The 20,603-nt window shown below is 36.3% G+C and overlaps 1 protein-coding gene across 1 annotated transcript in view; it reads right to left on the bottom strand.

Moving 5' to 3' along the window:
* ARID1B (AT-rich interaction domain 1B) overlaps positions 1 to 20,603 on the bottom strand; it is a 571,310-nt gene that overhangs the window by 481,805 nt on the left and 68,902 nt on the right. The window contains exon 5 of the mRNA XM_044671750.1: positions 13,687 to 13,881. Within this exon, the coding sequence (XP_044527685.1) occupies positions 13,687 to 13,881 (195 nt within the window). The remainder of the gene's footprint in view (positions 1 to 13,686; positions 13,882 to 20,603) is intronic.

Here is a 20,603-nt window from a genome sequence, read left to right as displayed (position 1 = left end):
ACAGAGATAGAGAGTCAGAGACAGAGACAGAAGAGGGGGAAGAAAAATTGATTATTTGTGTGTGCGTGCGTGCGTATATATATATATATATACATATATATATATATACACACATATACAATATATATGCACCATATATATTATTATATAATGTGTGTGCACATATATACCTATACTAGATATAGTTGTCTTCCCTGAGGGCAGGAACAGTTTGATTTTTCCCTTTGCATCCTAGTGGCTACCACAAGAATAGATAGTAGACACTTCAAAATTGCCTGATGGACATACCAATGCGCCCATCACTTAACCTCTAAGGGTATGTTTCCTCATCTATAAAAATGACTGAGGTTGACTAGATCAGGTACGAAACTTGCCGCAAGGACAGGTAGGTAGCACTGTGGTAGAGCACCAGATCTGGAGTGGGGAAAATCTGGGTTCAAATTTGGCCTCCAGCCTCTTGTGAGTCGTGTGACCCTGGGCCAGTGACATAACCCCAATTGCCTAGTACCTGCCACTCTTCCCTCTTCAAATGAATATTAAAGACAGAAGGGAAGGGTTTAAAAAAAACAACAAAACTCTGAAGTACCGTTGGAACTGGAAATGTCTTAAAATAAACAACAAAGCAACGTAGATAATGTCAATTTGTCATTTTATAAATCAGTATGCAGCCAGCGGCGATCCATTTCTATGAGCGTGACACAAACGGACCAGATGACGGCTAAAGTCTTCTCAGTGGAAACTTACAACCCTGAGAATTCTTCTTCCCTGTCCCTAGTCATAAAGAACACACTTGAAGACTTCCTCCAGATCCTATTACCTGCTTTTTAAGTTTGATTCTAGTACGCTAACACATTGTTTAAAACTTCCCACTTGACCTGGATACTAGCCTTTAACTAAACTTACAGCTAATGAATTATTAGCTGATTTATACAAATGAAGCACAACTATGTTCTTACTGACTATCAATTAAAAGAAATTATTATGCCTACTTCAAATACAAGTACTTCTTTTGTTCTCCAGGTCAACAAAACTTCTTAAATCTATCAAGGAAAGAGAAGGCTGGATGACCTCCAATTGTTCCAGCAGAGTATTCAGGGCAAAATCTTGGATTAGGCACATTTTAAGAAGTGTGGGCTTTTTAAATTTTTTTTTAATTAAAAAAATTTTTTTTTAATTTAAGGCACATTTTAGGAAGCTTTGCTCCAAAAATCCTGACTTCTCCAATTCTCACTTTTTATCCTCCTTCACAAACACCCTCCAAAAATGTACAGGACCTTCCCCAAAACCCTTGAACAAATGGGTCCAAAGATCCTCTGCAGGGGGTGGAGTCCCCATGACACTAGAGACCCTGAGCCATGAAAAGGTTACCCCTTTAATGTCATAACTTGGGTTAATGCTGATGAGATGACTCGCCACAGGGAAGAAGTAATTGTGCCAGGGTTAATCAGGGAACTCTCTCCACAGAGGCACACTGGGAAGATGCTAGTTAATCAATTAACAGAATGTGAACACGCTCCTTGGAGCACCCACTCCTTAGTAAATGACTTCTAAGCCATCTTCAAGCTCTCCATGGGAAAGTCCTCTCTTTCCTTCTTTCCTCTTACTCTCTCAGTCATTTCTCTTTCATCACTCTCCATCAGTGATACCTCTCCTGCTTTTTAAATTTTAATTCCCATTTTAGATCTGTAAGAGATCATGGAGATGATCATCTATTTTCCCATTTTAATTCACATTTAAGGAGATAGTTGTCTCTCCTATGCCCACCACAAATAAGTTAACAAGAAAAAATTTTAATGGTGGAAAGCCATATCTAGGATGTAAAACCATGATTTTATAATCTTGAATTTTGCTCCTAATTTTGCCTTGAGCAATATATTTTAGTTTTATAAGCAGGAGATTCAAAATTAACGTATCTGTATGTGACTCACTTTTAAATACATAGATATCTCAATGTCACATGGCTAACTCATAGCAACAGAACGAAAATTAATAATGTGTTTTGTAAAACACCTTACACTTTTAGATAAATGATACTGTTTAAGAAAGTGCCTTTAAAAGTGAATAAAATGGAAATTTGGGAAGTAACTGAAAATATGGTTTCAAACTATTTGCTAATCATGAATGACAACAAAAAATGAAAGCATTAAGACTTTCAGCTTTAAGAAATTACATTAAAGCATTTTTGTAGCTATATTAATAAAAAAACAATTTTCCACAGAACAATAATTTACAAAAGATGGTCAAAAATGGCGTTGTACTGAAAATAAATGATAAGATGTGCTCTGTGTAAGAGACCACCTCATACTTTAAAACATACTCTTCTTTAAAGCCATCCATTCCAACAGCTTTTCCATACTACATGAAAGATAGCATAGAGATATAGAAAGTGGGAGACCTAAAGGGTCATAAAGGCCTGTATTCTAATTCTAATTCTGCCATTAATTTGTTGTGTAAACTTGGATAAATCATTTAACCTCTCTCTAGGAATCCCATCTCCAACAACCACAAAAATTGAGAAAGAGAAAGAATGGCCTAGATCAAAAGTGTCAAACTCTAAATAGAAATGGGAGCCACTAAACCATACATAAGGATCCCTGCAAGCCATATATTGACTTAGAAAACCACATATTAACATTCTGTTTGCCTGTATTTTTATTTATTTTGTTTTCTATTTCCCAATTACATTTTAATCTGGTTCAAACCCACAGCAGAGTTGCCTACCAGTCTAGCATCTCTAGCCTAGATGATCTCCATGATCTCTTACAGATCTAAAAATCTATGAAAAAAAAATGCTATGATTATAGTTATTTATTACATGTTTAGCTCGTCTACTAAACCATAAACTACTGAAGGTCAAGGGCATTGTGGTCATCTTTTTAATCCCCAGAAGGCTTAGGTCAGTCCCATATTACACAGAGGATGCATATTAAATATTTGTTGAATGAATGATGTCAACTGAGAATAATACCGAGAGTGTAAGCAAAACATTAGGTTTGTGGTTCTGTGGTTTTCGTTTTGTAGCAATGGTTTATGGTTTTTTCCCCTTAATAAAAAGTGTTTCCATTTCATAAGTGGCAAAAATAAGAAATGATATATTTAAGAATGGAAAGAAAAACAGCCACTATAACTAAAGTATCTGTATCAAGGAAGGATATCTACCAGCAACTTTGCCATCAAAGCCAGTAACATCCACCATCTACGTGGAAGTAGATAGCAATAGTGCAGACGGATTCTGTTGGTAAATATTAAATACCTTCACCCAGAATAAAGAGACTTTGAAAAGTCTCAGCACAAGGAAACTGACCACGGGGGCAACACAAACACTATCTAAGTGCCCAGGCAAGCCAGCTTCACTCTTGTTTCTAACTTTGAGTCCAAACCTTCATGCAACTTGGTGGCACAGTGGAAAGAGCACTGGGCTTAGTCGGAAAGCCCAGAATCCAATCTTACTAGTTGTGTGGCCCTGGGCAAGTCACTAAAACTCTGTTTGCCTCCATTTCCTCATCTGCAAAATAGGGATCATAAAACAGGAGCACCTCTCTCTCATGTTGTAAGGATCAGATAATAATGGTTTAGTGCTTAGTACAGTGCCTGATACATAGTGAGTACTTTATTATGTTATTATGTATAATATATAAACATATAATTTATGTTAAATACAGAATATGTAATAAATATGTTAAATATTACAAATATATGAATATCTTATAAACACATAAAATGTTTCTATAAATATATTGTAATTATATATAATATATCATAGTTATTATTATTAGCAATCATAATAATACATGAAAAAGTTATAAATAGTACACATAAAGAATACTAAAAGTATCACAGATATCCAGGCCAAGATGTTAATCACCACTAAAAGTACACATTTAGTATCCAATGTACTAAATGCTACTAGCACTGAAATTTTTTTATGTGTGCGCCTAACGGTCACCCATGTTAAGGCTTTACATTGATACATACATCCTAGAGGTGGGAGTTTCTATGTATCATTTCAATACTTCAAAAGACTCTGATTTGATCATTGAGGCTCTACCAACTCATCCAGATCTTGATGCCTCCAAACTTTAGCCTTCATGAGTTGTAATTTCTAAAGATTCTTAAAAAAAAAAAAAAATCTAAAAAGTTATGTCCGACGTCCTGGCTGCAAACAAAACTCTCTGAATGCAGTCAGGGAATTCCTTTCCTCAGAGGAAAGATCCGCAGTCTTTCCTTTCCCACATGGAAAGTCTCTTCCGTCTTTTAGGACCGGTCGGGGCTTGCACTCCCCTGGCACCATCTCCAAGAACACGGAGTCACTTCCCCACTCTGATGAGGCATCAGAGGAGAACTTTATAGACTATTAAGCAAATTAAGAGCTTGAAGGAAAAATGATAGGTACTAAGTGTCTCTATTTGTATTCATCAAGCCCTTTTCTCCTTTGCCCTAACAACAGGGAAAAACTTTAAAACTCTTCTCAAATGAAACCATATTTAAACTCTGAATATTTTGGTTGCTGTGTACTTTGACTACATGAGCTAAGTTTATTCTTCTATGTCTTTGAAATTAATTTCTGAAATTTCTGAAAGCCTTTACTCTAATGGATCTCTCTCCCTTTTTCTCTTTTGGACAAATCTGTGGATTTTATTCGTGTTGGGGATAGTTTGGCAGGAAATTCCCTCTGCCACAGGAGATGTGCAATTTAAAGTCTTAAAGAGAGTTTTCCAGGGTTCTTCTTCCAGAGATTCAGTGTCTTAGTCAGTCACAAAGTCAATATGAAGTGTCAGAGGAAGAAGAACTTTAACACAGGTCTTCTTGACTCTGAGGCCAACATTACGGCTGCTACCCACTAAAGAGGCAGTCTTTCCAAATTAATTTTTTTAAGCCCTTCCTTTCTGTCTTCATATCAATTCTAAGAAAGTAGAGTGACAAGGGGTATGCAATCTGAGTCAAGTGACTCACCCAAAGTCACAGAGCTAGTATCTCAGGCCAGATTTGAATCCAGGTTCTCCCAAATTCAGGGCTAGCTGTCTCTCCATAATGAATCTCTAAAAAACTGAAATACCCATTCAAAGAAAATGTTTCCAAAACATTTACATTTTCACCACAATTAAGATAGAGGAAAAAAAAATGTCTTCTAACAATCTAAAGTAATATAAGTAGAAAGACTCAGAAATTGTTGGCTGCCTTAACACCCTAAAGAAAACATTTATTTTGGCCAAAACAATTGAAATATTTGCCTCCTTTTGGAAACATCTGCTGCCAAAACAAACATTTGTTTTGGAAGCAAATGTTTTGGCTGTTAAGATGGTACTAAATAAAATGCTTGTGTTCTAAAACAGATATTATACACAGAAAACATTTGGCAATATAGACATGGCCAAAGGGTATAGAAGAAGATAAGCCTCTCGGCATTAAATTAAGAATAATTTATAATTCCTATCGAATTCCAATGTTCTTTTCAAGAGACAATCTTAGATTTTGATTTAGTTTTTATTCACTCTAAAGCCATAAGGACAGTGGAATCGCCTGTGTATGCAAAACTATAATTTATACTTCCATTTGCCAGGGTAGCATTTTGAGTAGAGAGTACATACCACTTTTATCTAGATCATTTTGGTTCAGATGGCTTCGTAGAAAGAATGCACCAAAATATAGCAGAAAAAGTTACATGCATGCTCAAAGGTTTTAGAAACATGTGCATACGTTTTCTTTTCCATGAACGGCATTATAATTGGTCAACGGATACAATTCATTCAGATGACTATATGTGGAAAGAGAAATATTTTTCAATTACATTCTAGTCTCCAATGAGACAAGAAAAGTTAAGTGAAAGCAACATCTCTGAATGCCTATAACCTTTCTGACATAACCAAATGCAGCCTGAGCCGCCCAACGTACACCTGTGTTTCTTGGGACCCTTGCTAATAAATCTTAAACAAGAACAACAAAATACAGTCTCTTCTGGACCACATATACCCTTTAAAAGTTGTAAAGAAGGGGGCAGCTGGGTAGCTCAGTGGATTGAGAGTCAGGCCTTGAGACGGGAGGTCCAAGGTTCAAATCCAGCCTCAGACACTTCTCAGCTGTGTGACCCTGGGCAAGTCACTTGACACCCCATTGCCCACCCTTACCACTCTTCCACCAAGGACCAATACACAGATGTTAAGGTTTTAAAAAAAAGTTGTAAAGAAAAAGGAAAATAAAACAAGGACTCTCCCCAAAGTCTTTGAGCCAACGCTGGCTATCTTAGTGCTTCTTATATAAAATTAAATCTGAAAAACTCAAAATGAGTCAGATTCTGATAACTTAAAAGATTACATATCCTCTATGTACCATTGTATTAGATGAAACCAACCACAGCATTTCTGTTAACAGTCCCCAGATTTGAATTCCAGGAGCCTGAGGGCAGAACGTTATCCACAGAAGCATATAAAATTCATTTCCCCTCTTAGTTCGATAAAACCCAAGTGTTCTAGTTTTTAGGGCACCATGCAAAACTAATCTGTTTAGGCAGGTACTTGCCTGATGATGTGGGAGGATCAGCAAGTGAAAGCCCACAAATCTAGTTCCAGATAATAAATACCAAAATGGCATATGATTATCAGTATATGCTTCAAAAACCTAGTCATGGATACATTTCAAAAATAAAAACAAAAAATAAAATAAATATATATAGTATGTATAGACACATGTCTATACAAACACACATATAATACATATATATGTGTGTGTATATATGTATAAATATAATCCTACAAATCAAATTGACCCGCAAAATTAAGCTTTTAGTAGCCAGTTCCTTCTGACTGTCAAAGACAAAAGCAAGCAGCAATATTGCCCACAGTTAATTTCAAACAAGCAATGCAAGTCTCCTCTAATGGAGTAGTCATTTAAAATTCATGTCACAGGAATGGAATGCCAGCCAGGAATCATACCGTGACCCCTGAGCCAAAGACAACTTACCACTCAGCTGGTAAGTGGGCAACTCAATTTACAAACCTGAATTCCAGCATTTTAATCCTTCGCAGAAATATATAAGCAATATTAAATGAACTGGATTCAGATCATTAGAGGTTCACAAACCAAACACACGCAAGTTTTGGAGACTGTCCAAGGCAAAATCATGCCTAGGTGGTGATGTCCATTCAATAAAAACTCAATGTCATAATTATCCTCTTACTTTTCCCCTGAAGAGTATTAGTAATCATAACTATAATACTACTCAGCCAATTATAGTATTGCCGTGAGAAGATAGATAGGGCCAGCAGCCAATCACTGTGCCAGAATATTGCCAGTTAGCTGATAATTCACAATTATCCAGAAATTAGTAAATGAAGTGAAAAATGCAAACCTCACCTCAATGGGATATAAAGTGAGTCTTCCAATATTTTTTTTTTTAAGTTTACTTTAAAAACACTGACTTCAAACTTTAATTTTTTTTTTTACTTTTTGAATTTCTAAGAAAGGATTTATATTAAAAACTAAATGGAGAGTATTAGAATGAGCATTACACACTGTTTCTAACTATATGGAACATTTAACGCAATATAAAAGTTGAGTTTCTACAATAATGGTATTTGATCTTACAACACTGCTCTCCTTTCATTATTAGAAAGAGCGTTTAAATGGAACCCAACATACCTCTGTTTGGCAATAAAAAAATTTAATCTGAAATCTTAGCAGAAATTTGCTAGCAGTCTTTCCGGAAAACCTTCACCAACTGGCTCCTTCAAAAGAGCATTACTTAATCGTCCTAATACACAAGTGCCAAAAATTATTAAGGAACCTGAGATTACGACATATACTTGCATATGCTTGTATACTCTTCCCTTATGTGAACTTTCTTCTGGAGAAAGAAAAATAAATGAAGAAAATGCTTTCTTTACCCCTCCATGTGCCTCCTAAGCCCCCTATTTTAAACAGTCACAACTAGCTATCAGGAAAAATTTCTCCTGACATTCACTTTCTCCACATGGACAGTGTAAGAGTGCTTTAATCTGCTACCCTAAATTCTTAAAGCACAAGAAAACTTTCCAAGCATTGGGCAAAAACTCTACAAAAGACTTGCAGGAAAATATAAACAAGGATCTTAGGCTCTCATCGCCCCTCACCTGCTTAACTGAAATATTCTTCTAATTGGATTCCATGTTTCAGAAACCCTCTCCATTAGTGTCTATCCTCTCCTAAACTATCAAAAGGGATTTTCTAAAGCCCAAGTCTTTCCAAGTCCTACTCTACCTCCAACACACTCAATAAACTCTCATGGTTCCATATTGCCTCCAGAATAATATATAAAGCTCTGGCATCTTCACAACCTGATCTTCCAATCTTATTACAGCCTACTCCCCTCTATGTATTCTAAAAGATAGAAGGGGTCTAAGAGGTGATCTAGTTCAGCCTCATCTTTTTACAGAATCCAAGAGATATTTGCCCAGTGTCACAGCAAATAAAAGGCAAAGCAGGTATTAGAACACAGGTTCTCTGATCCCAAAAAGGATGGCAGTCTTTTCCACTTTGCTACAAGGCTTCTCACACAAAGAAAGTAACACTAATAAGAGCCACATTTACTTAGTGCTTTAAGGTTTGGAAAGTGCTTTACAAATATTACCTCATCTTATCCTTGAAACCATTCTGAGGGGTAGGTTATTTTTCCCACTTGCAAATGGGAAAACTGAGGCAGGCAGAAGTTAAGCAATTTGCCCAAGTCACACAGCTAAAAAAAAGTGTCTGAAATTGGTTTTGAACTCCAAGGCCAGCACTTGATCCACCATGCCAATCTGGCTGCCAAAGAAGAATCAAAATCTGAATCAGTGGAAGAAGCATCCACACTTGTGAAATGACAAAGTAGTAGAACTGAACTCAAAAAGAAGGTGGCATGCTGACTTAGGAAACCACAAATTAACACCATCTAGGTTGTACTGTACTTTTTACTTATTTTGTTAAGCATTTATTTCTCCATCACAATTTAATTGTCCAGCCAGCATTTCGGAGGTTTTGCAGTCAGTGTCTGAAATCTCTGCAATAAAGTAGCAAAGTACCAGCTCCTTGTCCCCAGGTGGAGAGTTCTTCTATCTGCCTCTTACCCCTTTTCTTCCCTTATTTCTATTTCCCGGGATATTGAGAATAGGTTTATAGAAACTCAATATATTTCTAGTTCTGTAAGCAGACCTAAAAATAAGCAGCAGCTGCAATCTGGATTTTAAAAGCATAAATCTCAAACCTGAAACTTAAAAGGACAGGAAAAAAGTCAAGAATACCACCTTATACACAGCTAGAAAATCCTCCTTCTTCCTATATATGTGTTCTCATATTCTCTCTCTCTCTCTCTCTCTCTCTCTCTCTCTCTCTCTCTCTCTCTCTCTCACCCACCTCATTTACCTCATTCTCAGAAATTCTTCCTACTATCTAATCCAAGTCCTGTATGATGCAGTAGAGACTGATAACATAGTTACATTAAGTCTGGGTGAGTCACTTTCCTTAGTAAATAGAGTTACTCAATTTAACAAGGATTCATCAACTTACTCCTATTTCCTATTTCTATCTACTCCTATTTTACATTGATAGTATTTTAGAAAAGGGAAGAAAAAATGGGTATATATTTCAGTTTAAAAAGAGGGAGAAAAAAGCTCAAACCTTGTCTCGGAATGGGAACTTAATAATGGTAAAGAATACAGATGTTCTCCACATCCACATTAGATAGAATATGAAGCTATCAGCTTCTTACTGCATCATACAGGACTTGGATTAAGTGGGTAGAATTCCTAGAATGGGTTAAATCCTAGATCAGACCACTGAGATGGTTAGAGCATCTTCTCTGTAGAGGTTTATGGTAAGAGCAATATCCTAACCTCATGCAAGTCTGGCTAATTTTTTCCTATTGGATATTGAGACCATGCTCCAGTTTTGGTGGGCTTGTGACATCACTTCATGAGTAAGAAAACAGTCAGGAAAGAGGGGTTCCAGCAGTGTTCTGATGCTTAGCAGGTAATTAAGGATGGATAATGCAGGCAAAGGAATTTGACAGAACTGAAACAACTGAAAGTGTTGTCAATGCCTATCATTACTGAATATCCTTCCTCAAATCTGGCTAAACAAATCTCTTTTTGGAAACTGCTGAATGACCTAAAATTATCTCATTTTGTTCAAATATCATAAATAACGTAAGCTACCTAAAAAGTCAATCCAACCTAAAATAGTATTAAATACAGTATATTCATATGAAATATCAAGTAAAAACATGGAATGGAAAGATCTACAAATATTAGTGTTGTGAAGTGCTTGGTATCATAAATATTGTTATTAGTAGTAGTATTGGTATTATTACTATTCATTGGCAAGTCTAACAAAATCTTTGGGGTCCAAGACATAGTATTGAATTATAAAATCACTCATGAATCATCTTGCTTCCTGATTATCTCCTCTAACTATGCGAGGATGAGCTAATTCCATTTATACACTCCCCAAACAGTGGCCAAATCCTAGTGCTTCCCTCTTTTCTTGCCAGACCTCTGACAATGACCACCTAACAGGTTTTCTTGACTCTAATGCCTCTTCTCTCCAATACATCCTTCACTCTACAAGACAAAATAATCTTAAACAGAAACCTTTGGTGACTTCTCACTGACTTGACTACAGAACAAAATGTCAACTCCTCAATTTGGTTTTCAAGACCTACAACAATCTGGTTCCACTCTGCCTTTCCAGCCTTTCATGGTCCTATTTTTACATATTCAACACTCATGCCAAAATGGACTAGTTTGCCATCCCCTACTCATCCCATTAGGGACTTTTATCTATTATAACAACAAAGGACAAGCAATGCCCCATGCCTTGGTGAATGAATACCCAACTCTTCTTTTACTACAATCTGCAAATACATGTGGGAATAAGATTTGGATATTAAAGGTACCTTGGAAATTATCTAGTTAAATAGCTGTTTTAGTAATTAAAAAAAAAAGACACACAGAGATCTTATTTATTTTGTTTAAAGTTGCATAGGTAAGTAACTAGCTAAACAGAGATTTGACTCCAGATCTATTTATCCAGCCCTAGTCTCTCTTTTGAACTCTGTTACCATATCACTAATTGCCTACTGGACATTTCTAACTGGATGTTTTTTTAAACTCATAGTCTGATACATAACTTTCCAAGATAGAAAATTAGAAGCCGTCACGCAGCAAAACTCTCCAGCATTCTCCTCCAAATAATTTTAAAAATACATTTTGAATCAAATTTTTGAGTGAGAAAGCTAACAAAGCTCAGGGGAAAAAAAATTTTCAGCCTAAGAAAACTTAAAAAGACAACAGAAGTCTAGGACACAAAGTCAAAAAAATAGGCTGGAAAAATGAACAAATAAAAAAGAATTTAATCAAGAACTTGACAGGAAAGTTCAAGACATAAACACAAAAGCCAACAATGCAAAAATAGCTACAAGCAAAACCTCCAAGAAAAATGCTAATTAGACCAAATCACAACAAGAATTTCAGGAAGCGTTTAAAAAAAAGAAAAGAGTGGTAAAGGAAAAATTGGGAAAAGAAATGAGTGATTCAAGAAAATTATGAAAAGAAAATTAACAGCTTAGTAAAAGACACAAAAATTCACAGAAGGAAAGAATTCCTTTAAAAAAGAAAAAGTAGAATAGGTCCAATGGAAAAAGATACAGAAATTCATGGAAGGAAAAGGAAGAATTAAAAAGCAGAATTAGTCAAATAGAAAAAGAGGTACAAAATCTAAATTTAAAAAAAAAAAGCAGTTCACTAAAAATTAGAACTGTGCAAATGGAAGGTAATGACTCCAACAAGACGCCAAGAAACAATAAAAGTCAAAAAGAATGAATGAAAAAAGCTAGAAGATAATTTGAAATATCTTATCGGCAAAACAACTGACCTAAAAAGCTGATCAAGGAGATGATTCAAGAATAACTAGAGTACCTGAAAGCCATCATCAAAGAATTTATTATCTTCCCCTGAAACCATCCCTTTCTGAATTTCTCTCTTATCAGAAGGAATCACCACCCCTCTAGTCACCCAAGGTTCACAATGCTGGGGTCCATCTCCAGTCCGCTCCACCCTTCACCCCATATATTCTGTAAATCTTTCTCTATGACATCTCTCAATTTTATCTTCTCTCCACTTACAGAACACCAGCATCCTGGTGCAGGCGCTCATTATCTCTGATGTGGATTACTACAACAGCCTTCTAAATTGGCTTCTCTACCTCAAGTCTTTCCCTATTCTACGTCTAACCTCCACTCAGTGGCCAAAGTGATTTTCTAAACAATATATCTACTGATTTCATTTTCCTGCTCAATCAATTCCAACGGCTCCCTTCTCCATGCTTTTGCTTTAGCTGTTGTTCATAACTCAAGGAGGGAGTATTTATAGATGGTTCAGTGGACAGAGAGCCAGGCTTGAAGATGGGAAGTCCAGGGTTCAAGCTTCCTAGCTGTGTTACTCTGGGAAAATCACTTAACCTCCACTGCCTAATCCTTATTGCCCACAATATTGATTCTAAGACAGAAGGTGAGAGTTAAAAAAACAAACAAACAAACAAACAAACAAACAAGCAAAAAAACAACTCAAGCCTGCCCCATCCAGGACATCTTTCCTATTCCCCATAGCTATGGGTACCATCCATCGTTCTACTCTGTATTTATCTCATAAGTTCTGATTTGTCTCCTTGAAATTCAATGCACTTTCCACTATATCCTGTCTTGAATTATTGTTAGGAATATGTCCTCATTCTTTTTATCAAATTCTAAGTTCCTAGAGGACAGAGATATAATTTTTCATTTTTGTATCCCTAGGACCTAACACAACATCCTGAACGTAAAAATGTTTACTGAGCTGAATAGGTTCGTCATCCTGGTACTTTTAATAATTAATCCCACTTAGGGTCAAATGTGATTTATATTCCCAGTTCCGCACTAACATAGTTCCATATGGAATAGTTTCAATTTTTCATAATGATTTAAATATAGTTCTAATCAAAAATAATTTAAAGGAAACATCCAGGCCCTCACAGTCTAGAAAAGGAAAACACCATGTCACAGTGTTAGAATACAGGCCCTGGAAGGACTAGGTTTCAATTCTGCCTCTGACCTTTGTCATCTGAGGGAATCTGGACAAGCCACTTAAATTTCCCTCTGTCTCACTCTCCTTTTCTATAAAATGAGGATACTTGGTGGTCTTACCTACACAGGGTTGTTAGGCTTAAAAAAAAGATAGTAGATACATGAACACATGAATTAATTTTTTTTAAATCACAAATGAACATCCAGTTCTAAGAAATTAGTTCTACTTAAAAGTTCATAGGAATCATTTTTCAGGGGAAAAAAATGTAGATGAAATGACTACAGAAGAAGCCAAGCAGAAAAACTCAATGTGATATGGCAGTTTATCTTTCAAATATGGCCATGATTGGTCTCATGCCCATCAACAAGGAATTCTGCAAATTTAATCTCACCAACACAATGGTTTAAAGAACTAAAAAACAAGTATATTTATCTCAAGGAAAGGTCTAAAGGATCAGCTCTTATTAGAAGACTTCTACTAGAGAATATTAAGAGAGAATAGCTTCAAAGCCTATCACTTACCGTCATATGATTCCCAAAATTCCCCCCCAAGTCCTAAAAAAATGAGAGGAAAAAGTAGCAGGAACCACCACCCAAAGTAAGAAAAAACCACCACCAACCTGTTGTTGTGGATATTGCATTCCTCCCATGGCACCTGGGGTCCGTCCCTGGATTCCAATTGGATAACGCTGGGGCCCAGGGGGACCATATGACCCCCCTGGGTATGGACTGCTTTGCTGAGGCTGGGAATGAGGGTTATTGCCCATTCCATACAACTGAGGTCTCTTCATTACCATTGGATCCATTGGACTGCCCTGTTATTAAATGAAAAAAAAAGGGATTGTTTTTTAAAAATATTCTGCATATAGATGACAGAAAAGTTTATTGAGCGGATATAAGCAGAGATATTCAACACAATGAACCTCTATTTTGAAAACATTAAGAACAATTACTTGACAAATTAAAATGCAGAAGAATGTTAACTAACAGCAACATTACACACAAATTTTCTATTTTTTTTTTCTCATTAATTAGAAAGGTTTTTTAAATTGGGAGGGTCCTGAGTCAGAGATAAAGAAAGATTTTTGCACCCTAAGCAGAGAAAAAATTTACATCTGAATTTCTATTATGTATGCAGGAAGTGAGCATGATAATTAATTTCACCCAACTCCTTTTAGCTTAATAGTATTTTAAAATGAAGTACACTTCTATGTCTGGTGATTAGCAATACTTTCTGCCTTCAAAGTAGTCTCAGAATAATAACAATTTTATTTCAGTCTCAATCTGCAAGTCCCAGGCAAACATTTGTGACTGAGTGAGAGGGCAGGTTTTTAGAGTGGAAAAAATTTATATGGAAAAGAAAATGTCAAGGCTTTACATAATATACATGTGTACTAATAAGCCACCAAGCCGTAATGTAAACCAGGAGCCACGCTTTCTTTGGGATTTAATAAAACCCAAACTAGATTTTTGTTTTTTATTTCCCTTTTTAGATACAAGTTAAGTCCAGATTGATCTCTCTGGGACGCAGATAGTCAACCTGGGAGTCTGGAGTTTTGTGTCTCAACAGCAAGGAACACAGAAAGTGAATAGAGGCATCTATGTAGGGAAGGGGGTCCTGGACCCAGACTCAGAAAGACCTGAGCATTCAAACTAACTGTATGACCTTGGATAAGAGGCTTAATCAATGTGTTTCTTCCCTCATCAGTAAAATAGAGATAATAACTACATCTACTTCCAGAATTGTGATGAGGATGAGATACTGTTTGTGAAGCGCTTTGCAGACAAAAAAAAAAAACAAATATAAATACAACTGAGGATGATGATGACCATCACAAAAATATCAGCAGTGTGAATGATCTAGGCCAACCTACTCATTTAACAGATGAAGAAACCGAAACTCAAAGAATTAAAATGAAGACTCTATGGCTGGCCTCCCAACTAAATGATGGCACTGTCATGATTACAACCAGTCTCCTGATTCCAGTTCTAACATTTTTTCTAGGTAATTCCTAAATCACTAATCATGTCAAAACCTACACTGTTAACAATTAACACTGATTGTTCTACCTCCACTCATTCTTTTAGTCTCCCTGATAAGAGAGCCAAAAAGAAAAAAAATGGCCACAAAGCTGAAAAAAAAAATGTAAAAACCAAGAAAAATCCACATTCTGAATATTTTGAAATGACTGGCCATTCAGCATTAAGACCACTGTTAATATTGTCCAAGCTCAGTGTAGTAAGGAAGGAGGTACATGGGGGGACAGAGGGTGGATAAAGGAATGATGTTTGCCCAAGCAAAAGGACTTCATCCTAATCTCTTGTCCTAGAGATGTTTGTTTGCCCGCCCCAAGCCCATCGAAATAAGATTATTTCTCAGGTCTAATGGGTATGAGTGTTGAAAAAACAAAAAGAAAAGAAACACTGTAAACCACAAGGAAATAAGCACTAAGAAAGGGAAGAGATCTTTAGTGGGTGAGGAGTAAGTAAGGATAAGTGATAGATAACTAGTACCAACAAGGGGGAATGATGCAAGGAGAGACCATGATTTTCTGCATCCAGAGGAAGAGGACTAAATCCTCACCCTCCAGAGTCATTCACCTGGTGACTCAGACAATACTGTGACATGTCTGGGGATCTGGAGATGAGTCAAGGCAAAATATTCTTTCTGGCTTTATGGAAAAACAGGCCAAACAAGGAATTGGGGAAGCAGAAAGAAGCTAGTGGCCTAACAGAGACCCAACTTGAGTAAACCAAATTAATAGGATATATTTCCAATAATACAAAGTCATCATCATCTCTCCTTGATGTTCGGCTACTCTATCTTTCCATTCAATCTAGATTAGCCCAGGGCACTAGAAAAGTCCATTTATTTCATTTTAAACACTACACATCCAAAACAGGCTTAATTAAAACAGAAATTTAAAAATGGGGAAATGCTAGGAATGTCTATATTTTAGTTTTGCAGATAACAGTACAGCAATTTCCTCTATTGGTCTCTGGACTTGCTTTTTTCCTAATCTGGGACATCATTGCCATAAACTTCTACAACCTTATTTAATGTGGAGTTAATTTGAACTAATATTAAATTTCTCAAACTACAAAGAAATAATCAGTACACTGTATGAAATGCCTATACTGTATGACTGTGAAGACATCAACATATCTTAAAAATTAATAGCCCAACTATGAAAACATAGCTAGGGCAAACTGAGCAAAACAATTCATTTCAATCTTCTCTCTAGTCCTCTAATACTCGCTACTTCATAATTCACAAATTTAGCCAAGAGTAAAATTTTTGTGATTTTCAACACTAAAATGTCCAAAATTAGCATCTCAAACCTGGCTATGCTATTATTTGCTTTCCAAGAAAAAAGAAATTAAACCCTTCTCTTTTCTTGAATAGGCAAAATTTCAAAAAGGACTCATAAGAACAGCGATTTCTCCAACTCCCAATTCAACCTAAAACCTATCTTGTATTTTTTATCAGACATCCCTCCTCCAACAGCGCTTCATTTAAAGCATCACACTAGTCATTTTTAACAAGCCATTTAAGCAAAAGGTTTATGCTATATTTTTTAAAGAGATCATTAGCATTTCTGATGGTCCTTGAATCTTTCTTTACGCAAATATTTCCAAAACATCTGTTTTTCTAATCTCGATAGCACGCTTATGACAGCTGTGATTTGAGTTCCAATTTGGTGGAAATAGGCAAATGGTTTTGAATACCACAAAACATGCTGAGAGGAGGAGGGGGTGGCTGGGGTAGAAGCCATTTCAAAGAGAATAAAACATAGCTAAACTACGTTAGGCTGGTTATTATGACAATATACATTTTAAAGTACTTTTAAAGAAATGAAGCTTTATTATTGCATAATATTTGCTTTTCACAGATCATAGAATTTAAGAGTTGAGAGAGGAATCATGGAGACCCTCTAATCTAACCCTAACCTGACTGACCGAAGACCCCTTTGACAGCATCCAACAAGTAGGAGTGAAGGAGAGAGACAGAGGTGGAAGGGAGGGGGAGAGAGAGAGAGAAACTCTACCATTTTTGAAAACAGTCAATCTACTTCTGAACAGCTCTGATCAATAGGCTAGAAGTTTTTCCTTAAACCAAGCCTAAATCTACCTATGGAATTTCCATTCCAAGCTCTTATTTCTGCCTACCCAGGATCTGAAACATAATTAAATCTAACAGTCTTTTGTATAATAACAGTTAAAGTACTTTAAGGCTGTTATGTCTTCTCTTCTTCAGACTTAACATTCCCAGGACCTTTCAAAAAAAAAAAAAAAAAGTACCTTCAGTCCTTCTCTCACTATCGGATCATCTTCTTTTGGACACTAGAATGGACTTCTCTCTGTTCTCTCTAAAACTGTTGCACCCAGAAACAAACACAGCACACCAGGTGTGGTCTGAACCACAACACAGTACAGTGGAATGATCATTTGTTGCCATCTAGACACTGTTCTTCTCGTTAAGTGACTAAGAAAGGCAGAGTTCACTTTGTTGCCTTCCCTAATAACTTTATTCAAGTGAAGACAATCCCATTTGTAGAAAACACCTAAGTTATAAACTACGTGTAGATATGAAAAGCCACAGTCATCTCCTCCCTCTAGCCATTACCTCCTGAGCTCCTAAGACTGCTGCTAACTACTAAAGCCCAAACTGGAGGTGAAGCCAGGGCAGGAGAAAGGCATGGAGGAAATATTTTTTGATGTCTCAGGTTAAACTGTAATATTTCCTCAAAGAAACAACATCCTTATTTATGTGTTGTAACCAACTCACGCAAAGCATCCCTCCATTGTCCTCTGAGAAATACTAAATTTTAATTCTTCTGAGACTAGTGTAACGACTCATAATCATACAAAAACACTGGTTGAATATTGGTATTGAAAAGGACCAGAATTTAAGAAAAACTTAAAGGAGCAAGGACATTTTTTGCATCAACTGATTTAAAACTAGTACTTCTAGGGTTCAATTATGTTTTATCAATAGGAGCTGTATTTGCTATCATGGGGGGTTTTGGTCCTCGGTCTCCTCTATTTACAGGTTATATACTCAATGATCTATGAACAAAAATTCACTTTTTTACATTTGTTGGAGTAAATTTAACTTTGATTTCAGAGATAAATTTAAATTAAATTTAATTATCCTGAACTTAAGTTAATTTAAATTTTTAATTTTCCATAGGCAACCTAGACTGCTCTATTCTTAATTAATTCTGAGCCAAATTTGGCCATTGTCAGGCTTTCTCCATCTAAATGCATGACATAGTCTGGACAACAAGCATTCTTCATCCATGTGTTTTTTTCCTCATGGGTACAGAGAGACCAAACTCTTAGGAGTTGCCCAGAAGGCTTTGCAAAGTTCCAAGCCTTGATACAAACAGTGACTATGTTGTCCCAAAAAAACAGACCACCAACAGTATCTAACCAACCATCACCAGAGAATCCTTATGCAAAGATAAGACTCTACACTAGAAATCCTCAATGAAATCTGTAAGCACCTTTGATTAGCATATATCTCATTGTTCTGTCTGACTTTCATGATCAACAAGTCAACTAAAGTTACCTTTGTTGTTTTAATCAAGGAATTTCCAGTAATTTTAAGGTATGCATAGGAGACACCTAGTTAGAAAACAGTCTTTAAAGTGAGTTTTGACTTTACCAAAGCAAATGCTTTTTTATAATTTAAAAAAAAAAAGCACAGTGGAATCTTATATTCTCTATGTTAGTGATTCCCAAAGTGGGCACCACCGCCCCCTGGTGGGTGCTGCAGCAATCCAGGGAGGCGGTGATGGCCACAGGTGCATTTATCTTTCCCATTAATTGCTATTAAAATTTTAAAAAAACTTAATTTCCAGGGGGCTAAGTAATATTTTTTCTGGAAAGGGGGCGGTAAGCCAAAAAAGTTTGGGAACCACTGGTCTATATTTTCTGATCAATTGAGAGCAAAAAGACAGTCTACTTTCAAAAGCCTTCCAGGTCCATTCTAATATCCTCACTTTAGGATGCCCTAAATTAGAAGTAACCATAGAGTAGATAAAAAGGCAAACACTGAGTCAGGAAGACTTGAGTCCAAGTCCTTCCTCTGACGCATCATTATCTAGATGACCAAAGGCAAGGCACAACTTCTCACTGCATCAGGCAACTCTCTAAGACCAAGTTAGAGATGAAATATCTATCTGCACTGAATTTTCAACACGAATGAAAGTACAGATCCAAAGCACTCTTCTCTCCCTGCCCCACTCCCCAAAGTATAAACACTAAGCCTTAGAGGACACAAATATAGATAGAACCAGCGCTGGTCAAGAAGTATGTCTAATACAAACAAAACATGCACAATCCTTCAATGGATCTGGGCCCTTATAGGTTAATTCTCTTCATTAGTGTATTTTTGATAAACTGTCCACCCCCTTTCCACCTATCTTACTGTGATAGCTGTAACAAACTTAAAATTACATTAAGAATCACAGGTCACCCTTATATATTTCTTTTCCGTGACTTTCCATATACATGTATATACTTTAGAGAGTATCTATGAAAACTGCTAGAAGCCTTCTTCAAGGTTTGTTAATATTTTTGAGAACACTAAGGAAACATCTGGAGAGTTCTTTTCTTACTCTACCATTTTTTTCCATTGTGGATTTTTTCATTGATAAATAACTTTTGAACATAGATCAGAAAAATGCTAGAGGTTACTTATGCCTTCTGTGGGTCTCTCTGTTGTCCTGTTGGGTCAATCACAACTTTTTAACTCCTCAAAGAGGGCAGTATTTCAAGACTCACAACCATAGAGCATTGCCAAGAGAATATTCGCATTGAAAAAAGTAGGTGAGAAGAATTAAAAAAGGGAAAAATCATTTTTATGTGAAGAGACCAGTCTCCATGCAGAGTAGCTGAGCTAAGCTTTAAAGGAATGGAGGGATTTCAACAAAGACTGGAGCAATGAGAGATGGCAGAGTTCATTCTAGGCATAGGGAACACTGCTTGTACTAAACACATATGGCACTTAACACTGTCTTATGAAATTTCTTATATCATTTTTTAAATTTATTTTTTTTAACCTGGAAAATTGTATTTAATTAATTTAGAATATCTTATATCATTATTATTTAAATATTCCCTCAGTTTATATCCCTTTCTTTCAACTTCAGTCACAAGAAATTTTTAATGGCAGGGATACTGCTATATATTCTCTACAGTGCCAAGGGCAGTGCAATACATTATGCTATGCATGAGCACTCAATGAGTACTTTGGAATTGAATACTTCCAAAAGTTAACACTAGAAAGGTCAGAATTTAACAGTGGACCAAGCTGCTTTCATTGACACAATGAATTTTTTTTATCTCCAAACCAAAGAAAATAGATAGTGAGATGAATATTTTTTGTTCTAAGTAAAATTACAATGGGGGGCAGCTGGGTAGCTCAGTGGATTGAGAGCCAGGCCTAGAGACAGGAGGTCCTAGGTTCAAATCCGGCCTCAGACACTTCCCAGCTGTGTGACCCTGGGCAAGTCACTTGACCCCCATT

The sequence above is a fragment of the Gracilinanus agilis genome, chromosome 4, assembly GCF_016433145.1.
Source record: "Gracilinanus agilis isolate LMUSP501 chromosome 4, AgileGrace, whole genome shotgun sequence".
Classification (NCBI taxonomy): Eukaryota; Metazoa; Chordata; class Mammalia; order Didelphimorphia; family Didelphidae; genus Gracilinanus; species Gracilinanus agilis.
Note: the sequence above shows the minus strand (reverse complement) of the source record. Positions and strands in the feature narration are given on the sequence as shown.